The sequence below is a fragment of the Phymastichus coffea genome, unplaced genomic scaffold (assembly GCF_024137745.1).
Source record: "Phymastichus coffea isolate CEN01 unplaced genomic scaffold, Cenicafe_Pcof_1.1 PCOF00035, whole genome shotgun sequence".
NCBI lineage: Eukaryota > Metazoa > Arthropoda > Insecta > Hymenoptera > Eulophidae > Phymastichus > Phymastichus coffea.
The window spans coordinates 878,321-900,653 of record NW_026706846.1 but is presented as its reverse complement, the minus strand read 5'-3'; the positions used below and the strand labels follow the sequence as shown (position 1 = coordinate 900,653).

Genomic DNA, 22,333 nt, shown 5'->3' with positions numbered 1-22,333 from the left:
AATAATATTATAAAATTACAGTCTATCACACATAATCAATTATCTTCAACTAGATTCAAAAGCGTATTTAAATATGCTTGGTACAAAAGTGGGAACTTGGATGAAAAACCTGATTCGTTTGACAATCCTGTTGAATATTGCTTCAAAATTTCAGAACCTATTTTTTAGCCAGACAAGCGATCCACCTCTCAACTTTGATACTCTTCATAAATTCATGATCTTGATGAACAAAACTATATCGTGAAATATGAAGTGGAGCGTCATGCAGTGATGAATCAAGCCGGGATTCAACATTTATTATTATATTTGGAGAGCATATGATATCATTCTGTATAAAAGCTTTCAACTTTGACTTAAGACCACCTACATTTTGAAAATAAATACTAAGCTCTACTGAAGAAGATGAAGTGGTTGCACTTATTGGTTTTTTGAGAAGTAAATTTGAAACGTCATTTATTGTTCTTATCCTAAGATTTTTTTTACCAGCACACTGGTACATTCATTTGATCAATACATCTCTTCAGCTGCTAACGTTGTTTAATAGTCCGATCCGGACCACACTTAACTTCTTTAATAGATTTAAAAACAGTTGAAGAGTGCCACATCAGCCAACTGGCATACACAGAGGACACAAACAAAACATTCATCGGTCTAGTTGTCGATTCTGTCCGCTTTCCCAATCAAACTACCTGCAACCCAAAGTGCAATCAAAAGGTACTCCATCAAGTAGTGATTGTAGAGAAGTAAGAAATTATAAATAATATAATTTCTCTCTCGCTTTTTAATTTCATGATGTTCGGCAATAATATCTTCCTCGATATTATTCAGCATACATGTAACACTAATCTCCAGCTGTGACACTCATTGATCAACTGAATCAATACGACTAACATTGTCATTTATCGTAGAATGAAGGGCATCGATTTGCTTGAATAAGACACCACAAGTGCTGTTTATATCCTACTGCATACTGGTGATTTTATCATCAATAGAGCTAATCTTATCATTAATAGAGCGAGTAATCTGATTAATAATCTGATACTTGATGTCACAAATGAATCCCTTCAACTCATCCCATGAAGATGCTGGCGCTTGCTGTGAAGGAGTACTAATCGGCTTGGATAGTTCAGACTGATCAAGTGTATTAGCCGCGGTATAATCTAATTCGTTCAACATATGAAGATTTGTTCCAAGCAAAAATGATGTCCTAGGTCGCAATGAATCCATTCTACCACAGCATTTTGTTAATGAACCGTCAGAAAGCTTCGCCGTTTTATTTGCACAGCTGCGATGATAATAGGATTTATATTCAGGTCACTTTACAGTATGAGCAAGATTTATGAAAACGTTATTTGGACACGAGAAACAACGACATTTCCACACATCATGTTGTAAAGACGCCATCGTTCAATAAATTCAATAATATATCATTTACATTGTTAATAATATCGCAAGAAGCAAAAACACAAATTGCACGCTTAAAGTTAAATACAGATTAAAATAGTCACCATTCACAATGTGCAAATAAAGACAAACTAAACGAAAAGTCACTTCAGACAAAAATTATTAGACAAAAAGTCAATAAATAACATGAGTAATATTATATCACCAATGAACCATTAAAGAAAGTTAAAGATAGATTAAGACAATAAGGCATATTAGAGATACAAGCAGAGCATCCTACTCAAACGACAGCTTAGACTAGACTAGTTGAAGCTATACATGGTAATGTAGCTCAAAAACAAAAGTTTTTCCATCATCAATTGGACAATCGCTATTCTCCTACAGAATAATTTGTTTTTTAGTAAATCAATTCGAAATAATACTTATTACCACTGTTTCTTTAGATAATAAGATATTACGTTAAATACTTGACAAAAATCCTAAAGAAAATAGCGTAGCTATTGAAGTAAGATCAGGAAGATATAGCCGAAAAACCAGTTTATTTATAAAATTAACATCTGCTGATCTATAAGATTTTCTTGCAATTACAGTAAAGGATATAACAAACTTTTCACTAGAGCATATCAAATGAAACTGGCGATATCCTATTTGGCTGAAATGATGGATGTGACCAATGAATTTAATGTACGCTATTATAAAATATTATCTAATCTTCTGAAGGTAGAAGTACGATCAAGACCTAGAACAGATACAGTGTACTAATGCTACATTCATTATAAACCAGATACTCTCGGTTATGCTGGCATTTTACGCTATTACTGTGAGTGCGCTAATGGCGAGAGAATAATAATCGGTCGTTGTTCTCACGTAGCCGCTGTTATTTACTATTTATCATATGCTATAATGCAATCCTACATTGTAAAACTCGTAGAACATCTCACAAATATTTATAAACAGTATTATCTTGTTATTCGATTCCTGTTATTAAAGAAGATAGTGATGAGAATTAATATAGATTAGTATATTTTTTATTATTATAAACAGGTGATAAAATATTTCATAAATAAAAAAATTGTTTCTTTAAGATTATATTAGTTATCTCATTATTCATTAACCATTTTCCATTAATAACAATTTTCTTATTTTAAGATATATTAAAATTTAAGAACCCTGAGATAAGGAGTATAAGATTTTCTAGTGATTTTCCGCTTTTAGCGATTTGTGAGTAAGTTATATGGCAAAATCGGTAGCAGCATCGTATTCCACATGATAAAATATATGGAAAAGATATATTATAGTTTCATCGTCCGTACCATTATACAAGTATAAATCGATGATCCAATTTCCAACCTTTAATTTACAAGTGTAACACATGCCTTTGTAACACATGAGTATACCTTTATTTTCAAAAAAAATTTTTGAAATTTTTATAACGTTATAAAAATTTTTTAATTCGGACAGTATAGTGGGGCTTAAAAAACCTTACAGAATGAAAAAAGAAAATTTTTTCTAACTCAAAAATTGATCGAGATATCGTTACAAAAACCCTAAAACATAAAATAAGGTCTAGTATGAGACCCCGATTGATATAAAGGTCTGAAAATTTTGCAAAAGCGTTTTCTGAACATGCTGGACATAATGGTCTATTTATTTTTTCGGGTGGCTCAAAGGGTATTTTAACCATCTTATCCGACCAGACTTTTTCCTTTTTATTAATATTAATTTCCTTAATAGAGGAAATTTTCGAATATACATTTCGTAGATAAAAAAACTTTTCATTTTCACATGAAATTTTGTATATATGCAGTACAGTGATTCAAATATTTGGATAATATGGATTATATACTTATAATAATAATTCTTCATGTTTATTGACAATACCATATTAAGTGACCTGTTTTCAATATATTGTAATAAACGATGCAGTCTAATGTTAACGAAATTAAGTTTAAGTGGATCAATGTATAATTGTAGAGAATGAATAATTAATTAATTTAATTGTAATGAGGGCAGACAATTAGCTTGTTTCTCTTCTGCCTCTCTCCCCCTTTCCTCTACTATTAGTAAGGCACAGCGATCGGCATTAGGCATATTATAAGAATGGATCTAATATAGGCCCCCTTTGTTACAACTGCCAAAGATCACTGATGAGCGGTCGGAGAGGCCTGAATATTTCTGTAAACAAGGAGAAAGAATGAGAGGGGGAGGGGCGGAGAGAAAGAGTGCGGGTGAGTGAGAGGCAGGTATAGGCAGGCGTTCGACACGTAGTATATATGAGCCGCGTCTCATGCCGCCAAAAAATAGGCTAAGGTAAGGTAAAAGAAAGCGAAAGCCAGTGACAGCAAACAGGTTACGGCCATTGAGTTAGTAATAATTACATCTATGTGATGTTCGTATCAGTTATAATTTATTTTATAGTTCGTACTCTTGTGGTCTTATCGCGTTAATGAGTAAGAATTCGTTTCTTTCAATCTGACTCTAATTATTAATATGAAATAAATCAGTAAATAATGTATATAATGTAATGAGGTGGATTAACTAATACAAAGGGAATTTATTGAAGCACGAACTCCCACGATGTAGAGCTAACCGCCGCTCCGTTAAACACGTACGGTTATACGTGTATTTGCCTTTACGTTTGATACTTTCGTTTCAGTGTCTGTTTTCCAACCGAATTGAACTCACCCTAAGTCACCTGACTTGTGACATTCGATCTATCTTAGGTGTGAGTGACCTAATGCTTAACCCAATTAATCCCCTAGATGAAATCGGTTCAAAACTTAATCCGTGATAGATTCGTTAAACTATTAAGAAACGAAATGACGTAATGCGGCGAATAAAATTAATAACGTTTATGACTAGAAAATTACAATCTTTTACGGGCCGAAAGACTAACGCACGCGAATAGGATTCACAATTATTTCTTATAATTCGGAAAGAGAGTGAGAGAGATAATTCGATAATTGCCGCGAAATATAACGCTCGGCGCGAATACAAAAATTACGCTCACGATTGACAAAATACATTCGAAAGTATTTTGTCGCGCATTAATAAAAGGAGCTGCACCTACCCTGCGGTGCAATTACGGTGATCAGCCGTAATTGTTGTTGAGAATCAACGGTCGATGCTCCTCGAACTGATCAGCTGCTCTGCCTCGCTCTCTAATCTGCTGCTATTTGCTGCTGCTGTAATGCTGCTGCTTGCTGTTGCTATAATGCTGCTGCTGCTACTGCTTGATTGATGCACTCACGCACGTATACAATCCCAGGCAAACTTTATAAGAAACGGCGAAACACAGTGCAAAACAAGTTGGCGGTATTCTCGCAAAAGCAGCTGAGGCTTAACTGAATATTAAAACCCTCGTGCGCCCCTTCTCTCTCTTAGTCGTTCGAACTAACATCGCGAGTAGACGAATCGCGAACGGATCGATTAATTGAATCGACTACCGTTCCAAAATGTATAATTTAAAAGTGAAATCAATTTGAGAATAATAGAATAAAAAAAATTTTTTAAATATTGCATTATCGGAGAGTTATATAAACATTTTTTTAATTTTCCAATATACGAAAGAGGGTCAATAAGTCTTTATAAAATCCAAGAGATGGTGCTCGTCACGCTTAAATTATGATGTTTTTGGCAAGCAATACTACTAACTAGATATCGTACAAAGTTTCAGCTCGAATCTTGAAGTCGTTTTTTTGTGAGCGTTGGTTGAACAAAAAGTTATTGGTTTATTTGAAAAATGGAAAAACAGAGTTTCAAGCGGTGATAAAACATTTTCATTTGAAAGGCCTTACACCAAAAGAAATCACAGTTGAGGTGAACGCCGTTCATGGCAAGTCTGCCCCTGTGTTTAAGACTGTTTATAACTGGGTAAATGAATTTAAATGCGGCCGTACAACAACAAAAGATGAACCTTGTTCAGGACGCCCCGTAGAAATGAGTACGCCCGAAATAGTTAATAAAATCCACGATATGGTGTTGAGTGATAGAAGATTAAAATTGCGAGAATTAGTTGAGACCACAGGGGTACAATTATTTTAATTTTGTATGATAAATTAGGGATGAAAATATCAGCAAGATGGATGCCGCGTTTGCTCACTGTTGAAAACAAACGAACTCGCGTGGTCACCTCTGAGGCTCTTTTGGCACGCATACATCGAAATCCGGAAGACTTTTGGCGTCGACTCGTAACTGTAGATGAAACATGGGTACACCACTACACTCCTGAAACTAAAGAAAAGTCCAAATAATGGATTACCGCAGGAGAACCAGCCCCAAAGAAGCCAAAGACAGTAAAGTCAGCTGGCAAGATTATGGCTACGGTTTTCTGGTTTTGGCGTATGGAATCATCTACATCGACTACTTGGAAAAGGGCCAGACGATCACTGGACAATATTATGCGTCATTATTAGGTTAGCTGAAAGAAAAAATCAGTGAAAAACGTCCTCATTTGAACAAACAAAATGCCTCTTCCTTCAAGACAATGCTCTAGCTCACACATGTGCAGTTTCGATGGCAAAAATTAACGTTTTAAAGTTTGAATTAACTGACCATCCACCATATTCGCCTGATTTGGCTCCCAGTGACTTTTTCTTATTTTCTAACCTTAAAAAATGGTTTACCGAACAACGATTCACGTCGAATGAAGAAGTCATCGCCGAAACAAATGCCTATTTTGAGGGTTTTCAGAAATCATATTTTTCTGATGGCTTAAAAAAACTGTACGGTTAATAAAATGTATCGACCTTCAAGGAGATTATGATGAAAAATAAAAAAATTATATACGCAAAAACTTTTTTTCCTTCTTTTTGTAAAGACTTATTGACCCCCTTCGTACTAAGAAATTGAAAAAATCTTGTTGTTCAAATCTTGTTTTAAACTACATATCTATATTCTGTATTTAAAAGTACATCTTTTTTCTCTATTTAGTTTTTCTATCTTTTTTGTATTTATATAATCGCGTTTAAAAAAAAAACGTATTTTTTTACAAAAAATGTTGTAGCTCTGGCAAATCATAGTTTTTAAATACACGCGACCCCTCATTTTTTTAAATTACAGTACTTTTCAAACCCTATTGATTTTTTGAGTTATCGTTTGTAACGAATATTCCTAGTTTCGTGAATTGAATCGTGCGAGTAGAGCGGCGTCGGCTACCAGGCGAACAAAGCGGCGTAATCAAGAAAGCGCGAGAAAGAGATAGATAGGCGGCACACACGTGTACCGGCAGTCTTTTCCTGTCCGCGCGAGTCACCGCACCTAATATTGAAAAAAACTAATATTCAAAAAAACATTTCTAGGATTTCGGTGTGGTGATAGATAAAACGGAAATAAAAAGCCAAATATAGCGCGGTATCCATGTTTGATGAACTGTAAGCAGCCTCTTGTGAATCGTTACGGCGAATTTCCCGTACGATTTCGCGTGTTCAGTTTTATGCGACGATCTGCTGACGAGGTCGCGGTCCGCCTTCAAACACCAAAGCGCAACCCCGAGCTCGACAAATTCGAGATCCAGCACTGTGCAGAGGACGAAGCCTTCAATGAGAGACGTCCGTACCAGCGTGTTGTATTCACTGGTAGCAGTAAGAGCGAGGCGATAAAACTTTGTCAGCTCGTCAACGGCAGAGCTAAGGTAGCGTCCAACCTATATTGCTTGCGAGGAAAAGCATGCGTACGATTTTTCTCAGCTTCGCGTATATTCTCTCTCTTGTACGGACAGCAGTTTTTTTTTATTGCATGCGTTCGGCCTAGCATTATCGATATTGTTGAATCGTTTTGTAGCGGTCGCTCGATAAGCGACCCGCACCTGCATCTGTCAAGTCAATAAAGCTGAGGTGTTCGAATTTAAGTATCAGCTAGCCATTTTCTGCCAGACGATCTCCCTAATCCCCTCGCCTAATGAATTCACGAGCATCTAGTGTATCGGCCGCGGTAGCGTGAATTTTCGCAATCCTTCCCCTTCTAGCACTCGAACGTTACCGGCTCCTTGACTTCTCACATTGAGAGAGCAATTAACAAGGTAGTAGCTGCATCGAACAGCGTCGCTGAGGTGCGAGGACAGCTGAGCAGCAGGGCGAAGATCCAGCGTTTTCCTCGCGTATGTGACTTTGCACCTTGACCTTGCTACGAGCACATACTCGCAATCACGTACGCTGCGACGTTCTTTCGTCCAAATATTCACCCCGTTACACGTTATAGGAGCTAAATCTGTAGCAGACTAAAAGATACAAGATTTTTAGCGTTTTTTTATCACTTTTTTATACCTATCAAAAGCTCAAATTAATTTATTTAATTTTACAGTAATATGTTTTGAAGATTTATATCTGATTTTCGAATGCTGTCAAATTTTTTGAGCTACGACGTTTTCTTGCTCAGCAATAAAACTTTTCAACTCATGAAATTTTTGTCTGGGATGAGCAAAAGTATATAGAGTAAAGTGTGAAACTAAGTTAAACATGTATACCTTTGTTTCATGAAACTTTCTAATGTAATTACAGTACTGTTCAATGATATTTGCCACTAAAAACCCAACACTTTTAAGTTTTATATCTCGACTTAGGGTAGTAGTGAAAAACTCTATGTCTACTTTTTTTGTAGGGTTTTCTAGTATCTATCAATTGGCGTAAACTACATGTCTGTTTTTTAATTTTTTTTCCAAAACTGTGACGTCAGAAGTAAAAAATTAAATTGAGTTTTCTTTTGTTAACTTCAATGCGATATAATTTAATAAAAAGTGGAAGGTAAAATCTGTCTTTACCATTTGAAAGCTTGTCCTAAATGCTACAAAATTCATGCCCGAGAAATTTTTTTTCATACGATTTTGTTGACTTATATAGTATTTTATTAAAAAACACATGTTACGAATTAAATCGATATATAGTATTTCGGTAAATTCGGAAAATTGGTAAAAAAAAACATTTATAAACTTATAAAACTATAAAAAAAAATTTTTTTTTTCATTCAAATAAGGTATACCCTTACCCTTTAAATTCCATATTTAAGATTTAAGATATCTTTTTTTTTTCATCGAGATATCAAGTATTTTAGTAGTCTCGAAACAGCCAATTTCCTGGATACGCACATATGGCACATGCAAAGCTTTAACCTCATACCTTTACACCTTAATTTCCCAAACCTCCGAGCACTGTATTCTACGACGCCATAGCCCTAGACACTTAAATCCTTTCTTTAACCTTCGAACCCTATCATCTGCGGCGCTATAACTCCAAACTCTTGTGTCATAATATCCTCAACCCCTGAATCCTATAAGCTACGACACTATAACTTAAACTTTACGTTCCTTTTTCCGCTGCGGTGAAGAGGGTAAGTACTGAAATAGTCTGACGGAGCTTCAATGATGATGCGGCCTGATGGAAGCAAATGCATACTGTACGTTTTCTAAAGATGCTTTACTGGTGGTCGTAGCTGTAAAACTAGTAGATATTTTAACTTGCTAGCGTAAGAGGATATACAAGAGATGCAGGAACGAAAATAGGGTATGGTTAGTTAGGTTGGAAATGATGAGAGGGTTGATGCTAGGCAGGAGCGATAGATGGCGGAGAGCGATTAAGTCTCTATACGATGCAAGAGTGGTCAGCCTCCGTGCGCCATGGGCTGGTCTCTGCTAATTTTTCTGGGTTCTATCTCGGTAAAGAAAGCCGGCGCTGACTTTCACAGGCCGAAGTTCGCGCTGGCTGGGAAAGGTTGACACAAAGAAACGGACACTCTAATTCAATGATATTACATATGGCGATCTCATTTATTGACGCCTTTTCACAAATATCGCTACAAGATTAACTTCGCCGCGGCGAGCGCGCTCGCTCAGCCTTTCCACGACAAGAGTTCGCGAGATCACGCGAGCGAGATCGCTCAGCGTGCGCGATAAAATCAAATACGCAAATGTCCGTAATCGAGCGAGAGCTGGCGCGAGAGAGACGAACAGGTTTTCGACCCACCGGATGCCGACGGTCCGTCGGCAGAGAGACGACGCCGGCGAAAGCGCAGGCCCGCTGGAAGTGGCGCCCTGGCGATGACTGGGACTGCTGCAGGAGAGGCCGCAGCACGGCCTTTGTCCCGGGGACGGCGAATGGTCGCTGCCTGTCCGGGCTCGGCTTGGACCTTCTGGCTCTCCCGGCAAATGGCAGTCGTACTTCCGGCCGTCGTTACTCTCTAGCCGAAAAGTCCTCTCGTTCCGACTCTCCTTAGGCGGCCCTAATTACTTGAGAGCTCGCGCCTAACTGCCCTTCTTCTCTCTTAATTTTCCAAGCCTCGCGCCGCCGCGCTCCCACTTCTCTCGCCGTCAAAAATCAGTCAAAATCGCTCTCTCTCTCTCTCGCTCTTCTCGCTCTCACTCGCACTCACGGCGACACCTCACCGATCGTCGCGCTCCTCCCTCCAGATCCTGCAACGACACAAGTATGTAGTCGCTATATAGCGTATACTTGGTCGCTGCGTTCATGCGAGGAGAGTGCCGCACACAGGGCCAGCGAGCATCGCTATAGCCCTGTCACAACGAGGTGTGTTAAAAAAATAACGAGAATTTTCGTTTTATGAAAAAAATATTTATTTATTCATCTACATTAATGTTGTCGCCTTCAAAGTAGTCCCCTTCGGATACAATACACTTATGCCAACGCTTTTTCCAATCCTCGAAACACTTTTGAAACTCGATCTTTGTAATAGCTTTTAGCTCTTTCAGCGATTCGCTTTTAATGTCATCTATGCTTGTAAAACGACGGCCTTTTAATGTTCTCTTTATTTTTGGAAATAGAAAAAAGTCACATGGAGCCATATCTGGCGAATATGGAGGCTGAGGCATCGTTACAGTTTCGTTTTTGGCCAAAAATTCACGAACAAGCAATGAAGTGTGAGCAGGCGCATTATCGTGGTGCAAAAGCCATGAATTGTTTTGCCACAAATCCGGGCGTTTTTTTCGGATTGCTTCACGCAAACGACGTTGAACTTGTAGGTAGTACTGCTTATTGATTGTTTGACCTTGTGGCAAGAATTCATAATGCACTATGCCATTAAAATCGAAGAACACAGTGAGCATAACCTTCACATTCGACCGCACTTGTCGAGCCTTTTTCGGTCTTGGCGATCCAGAATGCCTCCACTGAGACGATTGAGCCTTAGTTTCGACATCATATCCGTAAACCCATGTTTCGTCACCTGTTATAACACGTTTTAGTAGTTCTGCATCGTTATTGACTTCATTTAGCGACTCCTGAGCAACTTCCATTCGCCGCTGTTTTTGTTCGAAATTCAACAATTTTGGAACGAATTTTGCTGCCACACGTTTCATACCCAAAACATTCGAAAAAATTTGATGGCATGAGCCAACTGATATGCCAACATCATCAGCGACTTCTCTGATTGTGATTCGGCGATCGTTCATAACCATTTCTTTCACTTTTTTCACGTTTTCATCGGTTGTTGATGTGCTTGGGCGTCCGGGTCGTTCGTCATCTTCAACGTTTTCGTGGCCATCTTGGAAACGCTTATACCACTCATAAATCCTTGCTTTACTCATAGCAGACTCACTATATGCCTTTGTTAACATTTGACAAACTTTACTACACTTTATTTCATTTTTTACGCAAAATTTAATACAAATTCTTTGATCCATTTTTTTTCACAAACGAAAATCGCCGAGCTCGAAAAACACGTCTAACGTTAGCGGCTGCCACTTAAAAAGTAAGCAATGAATATTGCTGAAAATTTGATCGTACTTCAGGGGCATGTGTACCAACATAATAAAAAAAATTTTATACAAGCGGACTCTCCAAACCCGCGAAATTTAAAAATTCTCATTACTTTTTGAACACACCTCGTATTGTGTACTCTGTGGTCGCGAAAGGTATAGCCTAAAGCGTACCTTTTTTGAGTACTCGTATTTAGAATGAGGATAAACACAGCATCTAGTAAAATTTATAGGCATAGACCTTACGGTCAATAATGTCACGGAGATGATGGTTAGAAGTAAGAAAGATTAGGTTCGGATGCTAGATACGGAGAAAATAACCACATATGTTACCCTTGAAACAATATTATTTATCCTGGAGCACTAAATTTTCAAGCTTACGACTGATGTTAAGCATATCTAATTTTCTTGACTTTTGTGAAATCTCTTTTGCTTTTGTTCGACAAATCATGAGACAAATCAGATCGCTTTTTATATTGTTTATGTAGCTCATCGTGTTGAAGCGACCAGCAATAGTCAGCTAGCATAGCTGTAGACCATTTTCTTTGATAACACCATTCCATTTCTGCTATGTCTTAATAAAAACGCTCACACTGCTCTTCGCTAACATCACCTCAATTTTCAGGAAAACAATCCAAATGAGAATGCAAATAGTTAACCTTTATGCTCATGTTACATCCTAAATTTTTGAAACTCGTTAACATTCCACTTATCTGCTCTTGATAATTAAGAGCTTTTTTAAAACTTATTATAACCCAAAATTTATTCACAACTTTTTTGAAACTTATCCAAGCTTCTTTTTCCTTTAAACTCCTCATCTTTTGGAAATCAGGTGTTTTCATTAAATCACGAATCTGAGGCCCTACAAATATATCTTCTTTTATCTATGTATCACTTAGGTTAGGATATTTTTCAATGAGGTTGTAGACTTGCATATACCATATGTGCGCATTCGGGAAAATAGCAGTATCGGGACTGCTAAAATACTTTATTTGAATCAACGATATCTCGATGAAAAAAAGAGATATCTCAATTCTTAAATATAGGTTTTAAAGGGTAAGAGTATACCTTTCAGATGGTTTTACCCCATTTTCAGAAAAACAATTTTTCCGCGTTATTGTGGAACCTCAAATATACCAAAAACTGCTATTTTACCCTTTTAGATTAGGATATCTAATAAATCTGACGTCATGACCAAATTCTGAAAGATTCGAATTCTACGCAAAAAATTACTTCGGAAATGACCTTTCATTGGCCAACAGCAATCACAACCCATTAGCTTGCAAATCTGTGTAATCATTCATTGGGCGCTCGTCGTATAAAATATCTGTGTTTATTACCAAATATTTCAAATTTACTTTCACGTGACCACAGGACTTTCTTCCAATTATTTACAGTCTAGTCCATATCTTTCCTTGCTCATTTCAAACGTTTCTTTTTATTAATATCCTTTACCAAAGGTTTTTTAGCTGTGATTCGAACATACAGTCTGTTCTCATTCAGTTTTCTCTTTATTGATGAAACACTGACTCTAATACAAAAATCTTTTCTGGCAATGGCAGATATTTCAGGAGTAGTTGAACTTGGATTACGGCGACTAATATTACAAATATGTTTGAATTGAACACTTGTTGTCTTTCTATATTTTCCTTCATTATTTTTGATTGTAATATTCCCTTTAGATTTAAAATGGTCAATGTTTTAATCAACGGTTCTTGGATTTTTTGAAAATTAAAACATTTTTTTGATTACTTTTTCAAACTTATGCAAAGCAACTATTTCTGTACGTTGTTCAACAGTCAAATTTCTCTTTTTCTTCATTTTAATTAACAAACACAAGATTAGCAATAGGAACAATAATTATTCACAAAACCGGACATAAGGCAATGACTGTTCTCTGTTCTTAAACATCAAAGCAACCGAAACATAATTTTAACAACACACGAATCAAACTTATATTTTTAATATGCTCGACTTTGTTTACGTTGAAAAGTCATATTCGGTCAATAGAGGTAAATATTTTTTTCCAAAAATGTAAAAAAATTTTAACCTAAAAAAATGAAAAAAAGAATGTTTTTTTATCGTTTTATGTTTATAAATGGTTTTTTTGACCAAAATGCAACAACTTTTTTTTTTAGAGTTTTTTTTTTGTGAAGATTATATTTTCCGAAATATAACGATTTGATTCGTAAACATATGTTTTTTAATAAAATATGATTCAGCTCAAAAAATATTCTCTGACATGGGTTTTATAGCATTGTTTTTGTAGCAGATTTTGAGATAAGCTTTCAAAAGGTAAAGACAGATTTTACTACTGTGGGCAAAAAGTAAGGTGAATTTGTTTGTAAAATGAAAAATCTTTATTTATTCTTCTACATCAATGTCATCCCCTTCGAAGTAATCCCCTCCCGATAAAATACACTTATGCCAACGTTTTTTCCAATCCTCCAAACATGCCAAATAGTCCCTTTCCGGTATAGCCATCAGCGCCTTCTTCGATTCAGCTCTTATCTCCTCAATCGACTCGAAACGCGTTCCCCGGAGTGGTCTCTTGAGTTTTGGGAATAGCCAGAAGTCACACGGAGCCAAATCAGGCGAATACGGTGGTTGCGGAACGATATGCGTCGAATTTTTGGCGAAATGGTCACGAAGAACGAGTGCAGTGTGAGATGGTGCATTATCGTGATGCAAAAACCAAGAGTTGTTGGCCCATAATTCTGGTCTTTTTAGACGAATTGCTTCACGCAAACGACGCATAACGCTCAAATAATATTCCTTATTAACAGTTTAGCCGGGTGGAAGGAATTCATAGTGCACCACACCACGAAAATCGAAGAAAACTGTCATCATGACCTTGATTTTTGAACGACTTTGACGTGCTCTTTTCGGTCTGGCTTCGCCTTTAGCACGATATTCGCTTGATTGGTCGGTTGTTTCAGGGTCGTAAGCATAAATCCAAGTCTCATCTCCCGTAATCATGCATTTGAGCTTGTCCTGATAGTCAGAAAGCATTGTTTCACACACATCAACGCGGCGACTTTTTTGCAAGAAATTGAGCGTTTTCGGTACGAAACGAGATTTGACTTTTCGTAGGCCCAAATGGTCTTTCAAAATTGTTTTCACAGATCCTTCTGATATTCCGATCATATCAGTAAGGTCTCTAACAGTCAACCGACGATTTTCGAGCACTAATTCCTTCACTTTATTGACGTGTTGGTCATCTGTTAACGTCGATGGTCGTCCGGAGCGCTCCAAGTCATCAACACGTTCTCGACCCTCTTTGAAGTCTTTGTACCACTTATAAACATTTTTCTGCGACATGGTAGAATCACCAAAGGCCTTCCGCAACATCCTCAACGTTTCCGCAGCCGAAATTTCATTCCGCAAACAAAATTTGATGGCACTTCTTTGCTCAATTAAATCAGACATTGTAAAAATCGAAACATGCACTTTTGGTCGTTTGGTAAATACAAGCGTAAATATATTACTGATGATGACATTGACATGAAATTTGTCCCAGATGTCATTCGCAGTCCTACCAACTCAAGAAAAAAAGAACTAGCCCGAAATGTTAAGCCCGCGAAGTTTAAATTGAAAACTCACCTTACTTTTTGCCCACAGTAGTACCTTCCATCACATCCTATTAAATTATATCGGATCAAAGTTGGCAAAAAAAATCTCAATTTCATTTTTTAATTCTGATGTCATAGTTTTGAAAATAATTAAAAAACAAACATGTAGTTTATATCACTTAATAGATACTAAAAAACCCTACGAAATGAGTACCCACAGAGTTTTACACAACTACCCCAAGTCGAGATATAAAACATTAAAATGTTAGGTTTTTAGTCAACAGGGTGGCAAAAATCATTAAGCGTTACTGTACTTGTTATCATTGAAGAACTCACAAATGCATTTTCTAGTTTACTATAATTTGTCAAACCGTTTCTTTTATAAATATAGTCGTCCATTATCTGAAATATAATTAAACGTTTAATGATTTAAACTATTTTTTTTTAGTTATGGGACAACTCAAAATAAATCACAATAATCATTTCTATCTGGCTCGAAATACATTCACTCGAACTCTAGTAAAGAATGCAAGAATTGTTCTGTCATAGTTTGTGATGATGCGGTATCATGCGAAAAGCCCGACCTACAGGGCTGACGAAGAATCCTCTTCCGACAAGAAGACGCGGACGCCCGATCAGCTGATTCCATCAGCTCACATAAGAGCATATGAATAGCCCCGAGACCTCGCGAAAAAACAGTTTTCAGGACCCGCCCAAATCTATGCGCACGATCCTTACACTCCCGGACATACACTATCACGCACAGCAACTCGGACCGACACTTCCCCAGGAAGCCAGGCGACGAAAAAGATCGCAGCTGAGATCAGCTGATCCTGCTAGTTAACGCATAAGGGGAACACCGCACATACACACTAACACCACTGGCCGACCATTTAGCACACCCGAAGGACTGTCGGAAACACACACACATACGCACGATTGATCAACGCGCTCCGGGGAACAACAGGAACAGCGGCAATAGGACGCGATGTTAACGCGTGAGCCGAGCGGCGGTTATGTTGCGACGCGCTTGAGCTAGACCGAGACAGACAATACTGACATTCATGTGGGGGCGATCGGGAGGACTAACGAGCGTATGCGTGCAAAGGATAGACGATAACAACGCGAAACTGACCAACGCGCGCGACTAGACTTACCAATGACGACTGTGATAGGGGTCGATTGACGAATAAGATAAAACCGATGCTATCTAACCGACTAATGGGGAAATTAGACACCAAGACCCGACCAGTGGTAAAGTTGGTAAATTTTTTTCAAATGAGAACATCTATTTTTGATATTTTTATATATTTGAAAAATTTTACGCTACGGTAATTTGTAGATTATAAAGGTCACATTCCCATGTTATCAGTATCGTTGGAAATACAGCTTGTACAGTGATTTTTGGAATCACTAATCACGAACTTAATTTTCTGATATTTTGGTTTTTACTTGTAGCATTACCCAGGAACAACTGCGTGGACGTAGTCAATACTGTCCCCTTCGGGGTGCTTGGGGTAAAATTTTTTGCTCTTTCAATTGCCGCTATGAAAAAGAGGGGTTTCCATTTGAAAAAAAGTTGACTTTGAAATAACCATAAAGGTGAGGTCAAGGTCAAATCCAAGGTCACCATTGAATTCCTTGTAAAAAGTTACGAAAGACCTGACCCTAACCTTTTACAAAAATACCTTACCTGAAAAAATACAGGATCGTTTCGGTACTTTTGTTACGCCGTGTATATCTATACAACTAATAAATTCATACGAAGGAGGGTATTTCACTATAATTGAATCAAAGCACTTTAATGATTGAATATAAGTAGTATTATTAATAGTAAGGTGATATAATAATCCGTTGTCAAAGGCTCTGTGCTCGACCGGCGTCGGCACAAGACTCTCAGCGAAACACAAATTGGCGTAACTATATAATTATACATTTTATATACTAATTGTGATGAATACATCACAATTATATAATAAAAATAATTACAGAATTATTATACAGCATTATTAAAATAAAATGCTTATTTCTTTATTGTAGAGGGATTAATAGAGTATTAATAAGATCATAAATAAGAATAGAAAAGTTAATAAAGTTGAATCATAATTCCCTATTCTCTCACTATTAGATAAATAAATTTTCAAGTATTTCTATTTATGTAATGCTTCAATTATAAGTTATTTCTATCACGGAAAATATATCAATTTTCTGTGATAAAAAATAGGATGTAACTATAAATTAATTTAACCCAATCTGAACGTTTAAGAAAAATTCGTGAATATATCTAAAATAAAAAGAAAACGATATCAAATAAAAATCTTTTTCGTTTTTGATGTTTTTTGTTATATCAGAGTTATAAATAGAACAAATATGAAAATCCATTTGAAATGATTCTGAAAATAAAATATGTTCAATATAAATTCAAAATATATAAAATCGCACCAGCTAATAATAATAATAATTGCAATGAACTATTCCAGGTGAAACATGCTTTCATTACTCGTTTTAACGAATTATGTTCAATAGTATATAGAGAATATACTGTTAGTTTAGCATATGACATGGCTCAAACAAGACAAGAAACAGCTTGTTCCGACCCTTCTGATTTAGTTGCCAGAAGGATGGGCTTTATTCCACTACCTCTTAGTGTTGCAATCGCTCGAGTATTATGCAGTACTTTGACACCTTCAGCAAAGCCAATGAACATCCTACTTATAATATTAGCTTATTTGATCTTGACAACGTTACGAATATTTATCAATTTGATGATTCTAGGACCTGCTTGTGATCTTATCAGTCTACACCCACAATCAACTTTGATAAAGCATGAAATTAACAAGAAAAATAAAGGAAATAACGATTGGAAAAATACGCTATCTGAAAATGAAAACATATCTACAGAATTACTATCAAATAGTTCTTCAAGGTCGAATAACAAATTCCTTACTCAGACTATGCTGTTAAAATCATATGAACAATTAGATACAAATTTTACTCTAGAATGCACGCAATTTCAGCGACTGGATAATTTTCCATCTCTTCCAACGACTCTTGTAAGAGCTGGGAGCGAACCTCTGTTATTATCACAATAAAGTTTCTATTTTTAATTGATCTATTGTAATAAAAATTATATTTCATTAACAAGAAACAATAAGAAATAAAATACTCTAATAAATTGATTACTTTTGATATCAGGTTATTATTTATAGCAATCTAATAAATAAAATTTTTCGTAGATCATTGTTTTATTGTTTAACACTTAAATACCATACTTAAAGCCGAAATTTTTTAAAATAACTTTTTCAAATGTATATGAAAAAATTTTGTTAATAATATTCTTGTGGCAAATTGTGTAGAAAATTAGGTAAAAAATATTTACAGTTATGTGAAAAAATGTTTCTATGCAAAGTATTGTGTACCAAATGGCACGAAAATTCTTGTATAAACTGTAACCGCGATCGATATTTATTTAGTTCCTTAACAGTCCATCAAACGTAAGAAGAAGACTGACGCGACTTTTGCAATACATAATTCCTATACTTTTTGACGCGTAGCGCAAATTCAACGAGATGCAATCGAGGTCAGGAGTCGAAAATCTTCAAGACTCCTCACTGCAAGCTGCCAACTGCTAAGACAAAAATAAGTAGACTAAGTACTTGTTCCTTCACTGCTATGAGATCAGCTGCAAGAGAGATTCTTTTATTTGACTTTTCTTATCTGAAGAGAAAGTTTGAAAGAATTATAGGTAGGCATATAAGTAGAAACCAAGTGAGTAGTAAACGGAGTGAAAAAGCATGGAGAAAGGAAATTCTTTCTTTTAATCTCGCAAGTTTCTACTAAAAAGTACACATCAAACGCGCGACTATGTTTACTCATCGCTTTATGCAAGAGAGACGAGCTTATAAACACTGACATGTTTGTGAGTCGATCCGCTTCGAGACTTCGAAAAGTAATAAGTTGCGTAGTAAGCCATTTTTTGTGAGAAATCTTCAAACAAACTTTTCCAGTCAAACTGAAACTTTTCTTAGTTTCATTGGTATTGAGAAATATTCTCTAGCCTACATACAGTTCGATGTCGGGTGACTAGTCTCATGAGGTCAGCAAAATTGCTGAGGAAACGTCGTTAAAAAATAATACGGTGGTAAAATTTGTTAACTTGTCTAATTTTTCTTCATTGATCGACATATCTACTAACAAAAAAATCCCCCAAGTCAACCTCACCGATTTCAATAATCTTTTGATATTGTGTAGTTCATAAAAAAATAAGACATAAGTGTATTTTTATTGGTAGATAAACACTTTGAGGGGACGAAAACCGCCCTTATAAAGGTAGAAAAAAATAAGGGTCACACCCTTTATGATCTGAATTGCATGCGCTAGTTTCGTATTCACATGAGAAGTGATATGAAATTTTTTACATCGTAAAATATCAATTAGAAGCTGAGATACATTGGAAAATTCATTTTTAGGGTGAAATTTGAAGGCGGTTTTCACCTCCTCAAATTATTTTTCCACTGATAAAAAAAAACATGTCTTATTTTTCTAACTATAACAAATCAAAAAATTATTGAAATCGGTGAGATCACGTTGGGGGGGGGGGGAATTTCTTATAAGTATGTACAATATAAAAGAAAACATATAGATTTAGAATTAATTGGAGTTATTTTGTAATCAGATCCACTATAACTTTTCTTCGCATACTGTAACATACTTTTAGTCGCGTTCGGTAGATGTTTCATAGGGATGGTTTCAGTCAAACGGTTTGTGCGCGAAAATCGGTTTGTGAATTATTCCACGTATCACTTAAATCACGTTTATACAAACTATTTTTGACCTCGATAGTCGACAAGCCCGTTTTCATTAAAATCCGTTCGTACCCGAACTGGAGAGAGGAGCTACTGACAAGAGCTAACATTAGTCAATATTACCTGCAAGCTAATCAACACATCGAGGATAATGGAGATGCATGAGCTGTGGAGCAGCTATTTTGGAGCAATTTACATGAAACCCGTACAAGTATACACTTTACTTATTGTTAGTCAATAGATTCACATGAGCTTTCTCACGCTTTCGTATAGTCAAAAAGTGTCAGTATACCGTTTCGTTGTCCGTATTTGTCCGTAGGACAAATTCTGTACGGCGATACATCCCCAAATATTTGACATATTCCACCCTCCTGCGCACTTTGTGCGTTAAACTCTAGAATCAAATATGTTAACATATTACTGTTGGTTGTTAAAAAAAGAAAGCATTGAGATTTACCATCAACATCAAAAAAGCGAAAGCGTAATCCACTTCGTAGATCATTTGACAATAAAAAAGAGTAATATTATTATAAAAATATTATAATTATTATAAAAAAGAGTAATACACTTAAATTTTTATAGGTATTTTGTTGAATTGTATATACTTCTAACATTTTAAATAAAGCTAACTATAATATAGTTTTGTGTTCATGATCTTGAACTGACATTGAACTGACCTTAAATTTAACATTATAGGATAATACTGACGCTTAATTTCGAGTGGGCGATCGAAAAAAACCCAAGATACCATACTTTTAGTTAATTTTTTATAAATTTTGATGATTTGATCTTTAACTGATCTTGAAAAAGATCTGATAGGGCCAAAGTGACCCTGGATTCGGATTTAGCAATCCCAAAAATATATAAGTACCATTATCACGTTTTTGGGACTAACAACTTTTTTTTTGTTGGGCTGTGTAATTGAAAACTACTTGAAGCATTTGTTGCTGTTAAGCCAAATATTCAAAAGCAACGCCACAGATCTAAATGACAAACGATAATAATATGATCAGCATCAAATTATTCACTCTCACTATATTTCTGCTCTTCATTCACCCACGAATATTCGATAAGTGTTATTGTCTTTCGTATTTTTTTATCAAATAGCCTTCGCACTTTTTAATCTCATAGATACTGTGCATATACCGCTTCCAACCTCGATACGACCCTCATGACGTGGCTGCTGGTGCTGAGTCAAGCTTTGCATCAGAAATCCATAGTTGGTAGTTGAGTTGATCGAGGTGTTGTTCATAATAAACGCGAGTAGTCAGACGATTTTCTACGTTCGATAACACAGCCCGACTGCATTTTTGCATAAAATATGGTGGCGGACATTTCAAACATACTCTTTGAACTACAAATAGTTTAAACTCCCAACCATTCCCTAGTTTTAAAAGGATGTGCGTGTGTACAAATTACTTATGTAGGAAGGGTCAGCATTAATTCTATTTTTCGTGATAAAAATTATGTTCACTTATAGTACTGCTACTTGCTATTTATCTATTACATCTACTTATTACATCTACTTCGAACCATTTTCTACCAAATTTTGCTTCCACTTTCTTTCCATTACATCTAACGTTTTTTGTTGGCCTTCATTTTATTTTCTCGGATGACCTTTCCATAACACTATATTGAACTTATTTTTCGCCATGGCCACGTAAAATATTATTATTGACTAACAACTTGAATATAAGTAATTTAGTTATAAACAAAAATTAGTTGCTAACACATCGATTTGTTCCAATGATACATTATAGAAGGATTTTGACAAAATAGTGAAGTAATTATTTTTGTAGTACAGCTAAATGTTGAATAACATCTAAATCATTCGCTAATGTCTCTTTCTATTCAATTTCAAATTTAATATTTTAATAATATTCCAAATAATTTCGACTTGCAGACCCGCGCTGTGAAGGCTGCCACCTTAGTTGCCAGAGCCGAGTAACGAGAATAGCAGCGAACGAGGAGAAAATCTGCATTCGACCAAAACGACGCTCTGATTGGTCGCAAGTTTTAGTTTATAAAATTAATTTTCTCTTCTTAAATTAATTCTTTATTCGTCAGTTACCTGAAGCTCGTTACATCTTCAACTTTTAGCAGGACTAATCGTATTTAAGGAATATATGTTTGAATTGTTGTCACAAATGGGTACTGAATGGATTCTAGATGATCTTTTTGAAGATTGTGAATAATAATAAAATGTTTGACGCATCCTCCGATAGCACCTACTGGTCCTTTGCCATAACCTGTACCAGAAAATGTCTATTTCATTGAAAGACGCTTTGCGATATTTTTCATTTTATATACTTGGAACCGCTGGAACCGATTTTCATACTGACTCGCAGCTCCATGAGAAATTATTGTAATAGTATAACAACAATCATTAGCCGATCGATAAGAATTTATAATTGTTCAGTGTAAACAATGCATGAGCTGAATCGTGTTTTAAATCGTCACTAACAAAAGCATAATTTTTTGTTAGACCACCTTTATAAGAGACTGCTGTAAATATTAACACTTACTTATTTTCCAAATGATTCTCCTGAACCGTATTTTTTGAAAAGACTGCCCAATTTTCTGCGAAGTTCACATGTATGACAAGCTGATGCGGGTCCGTTTGTACAAGTTCCTTTTCTGTTTTGATAGCATTATATTGAACATGTTTTATATAGATATCTGTTATCGTTTTTAAAGCCCATTCTATTAATTTTTTTTGATAAACTGAAATAGTAGAACGTGATAAACATTTTTGAAGATAATAAAGTAGTGTAGATGGGCTGCATAATATTGCAGAAAGAATTACAGATTGCATTGTTTGTGCATCTAAACCTACATGTTTAAGAAAG

General features: G+C 35.9%; 1 protein-coding gene across 2 annotated transcripts in view; it reads left to right on the top strand.

Annotated features, from left to right (window-relative positions):
* Window positions 1–17,841, top strand: part of LOC131663401 (protein TAPT1 homolog) — a 120,446-nt gene extending 102,605 nt beyond the window's left edge. For both annotated transcript variants that reach the window (XM_058933796.1, XM_058933795.1), the window contains one exon: window positions 17,160–17,841. In XM_058933796.1, coding sequence (XP_058789779.1) covers window positions 17,160–17,771 — 612 coding nt within the window. In that variant the 3' untranslated portion in view covers window positions 17,772–17,841. The remainder of the gene's footprint in view (window positions 1–17,159) is intronic.
* Window positions 17,842–22,333: the final 4,492 nt, after the last annotated feature.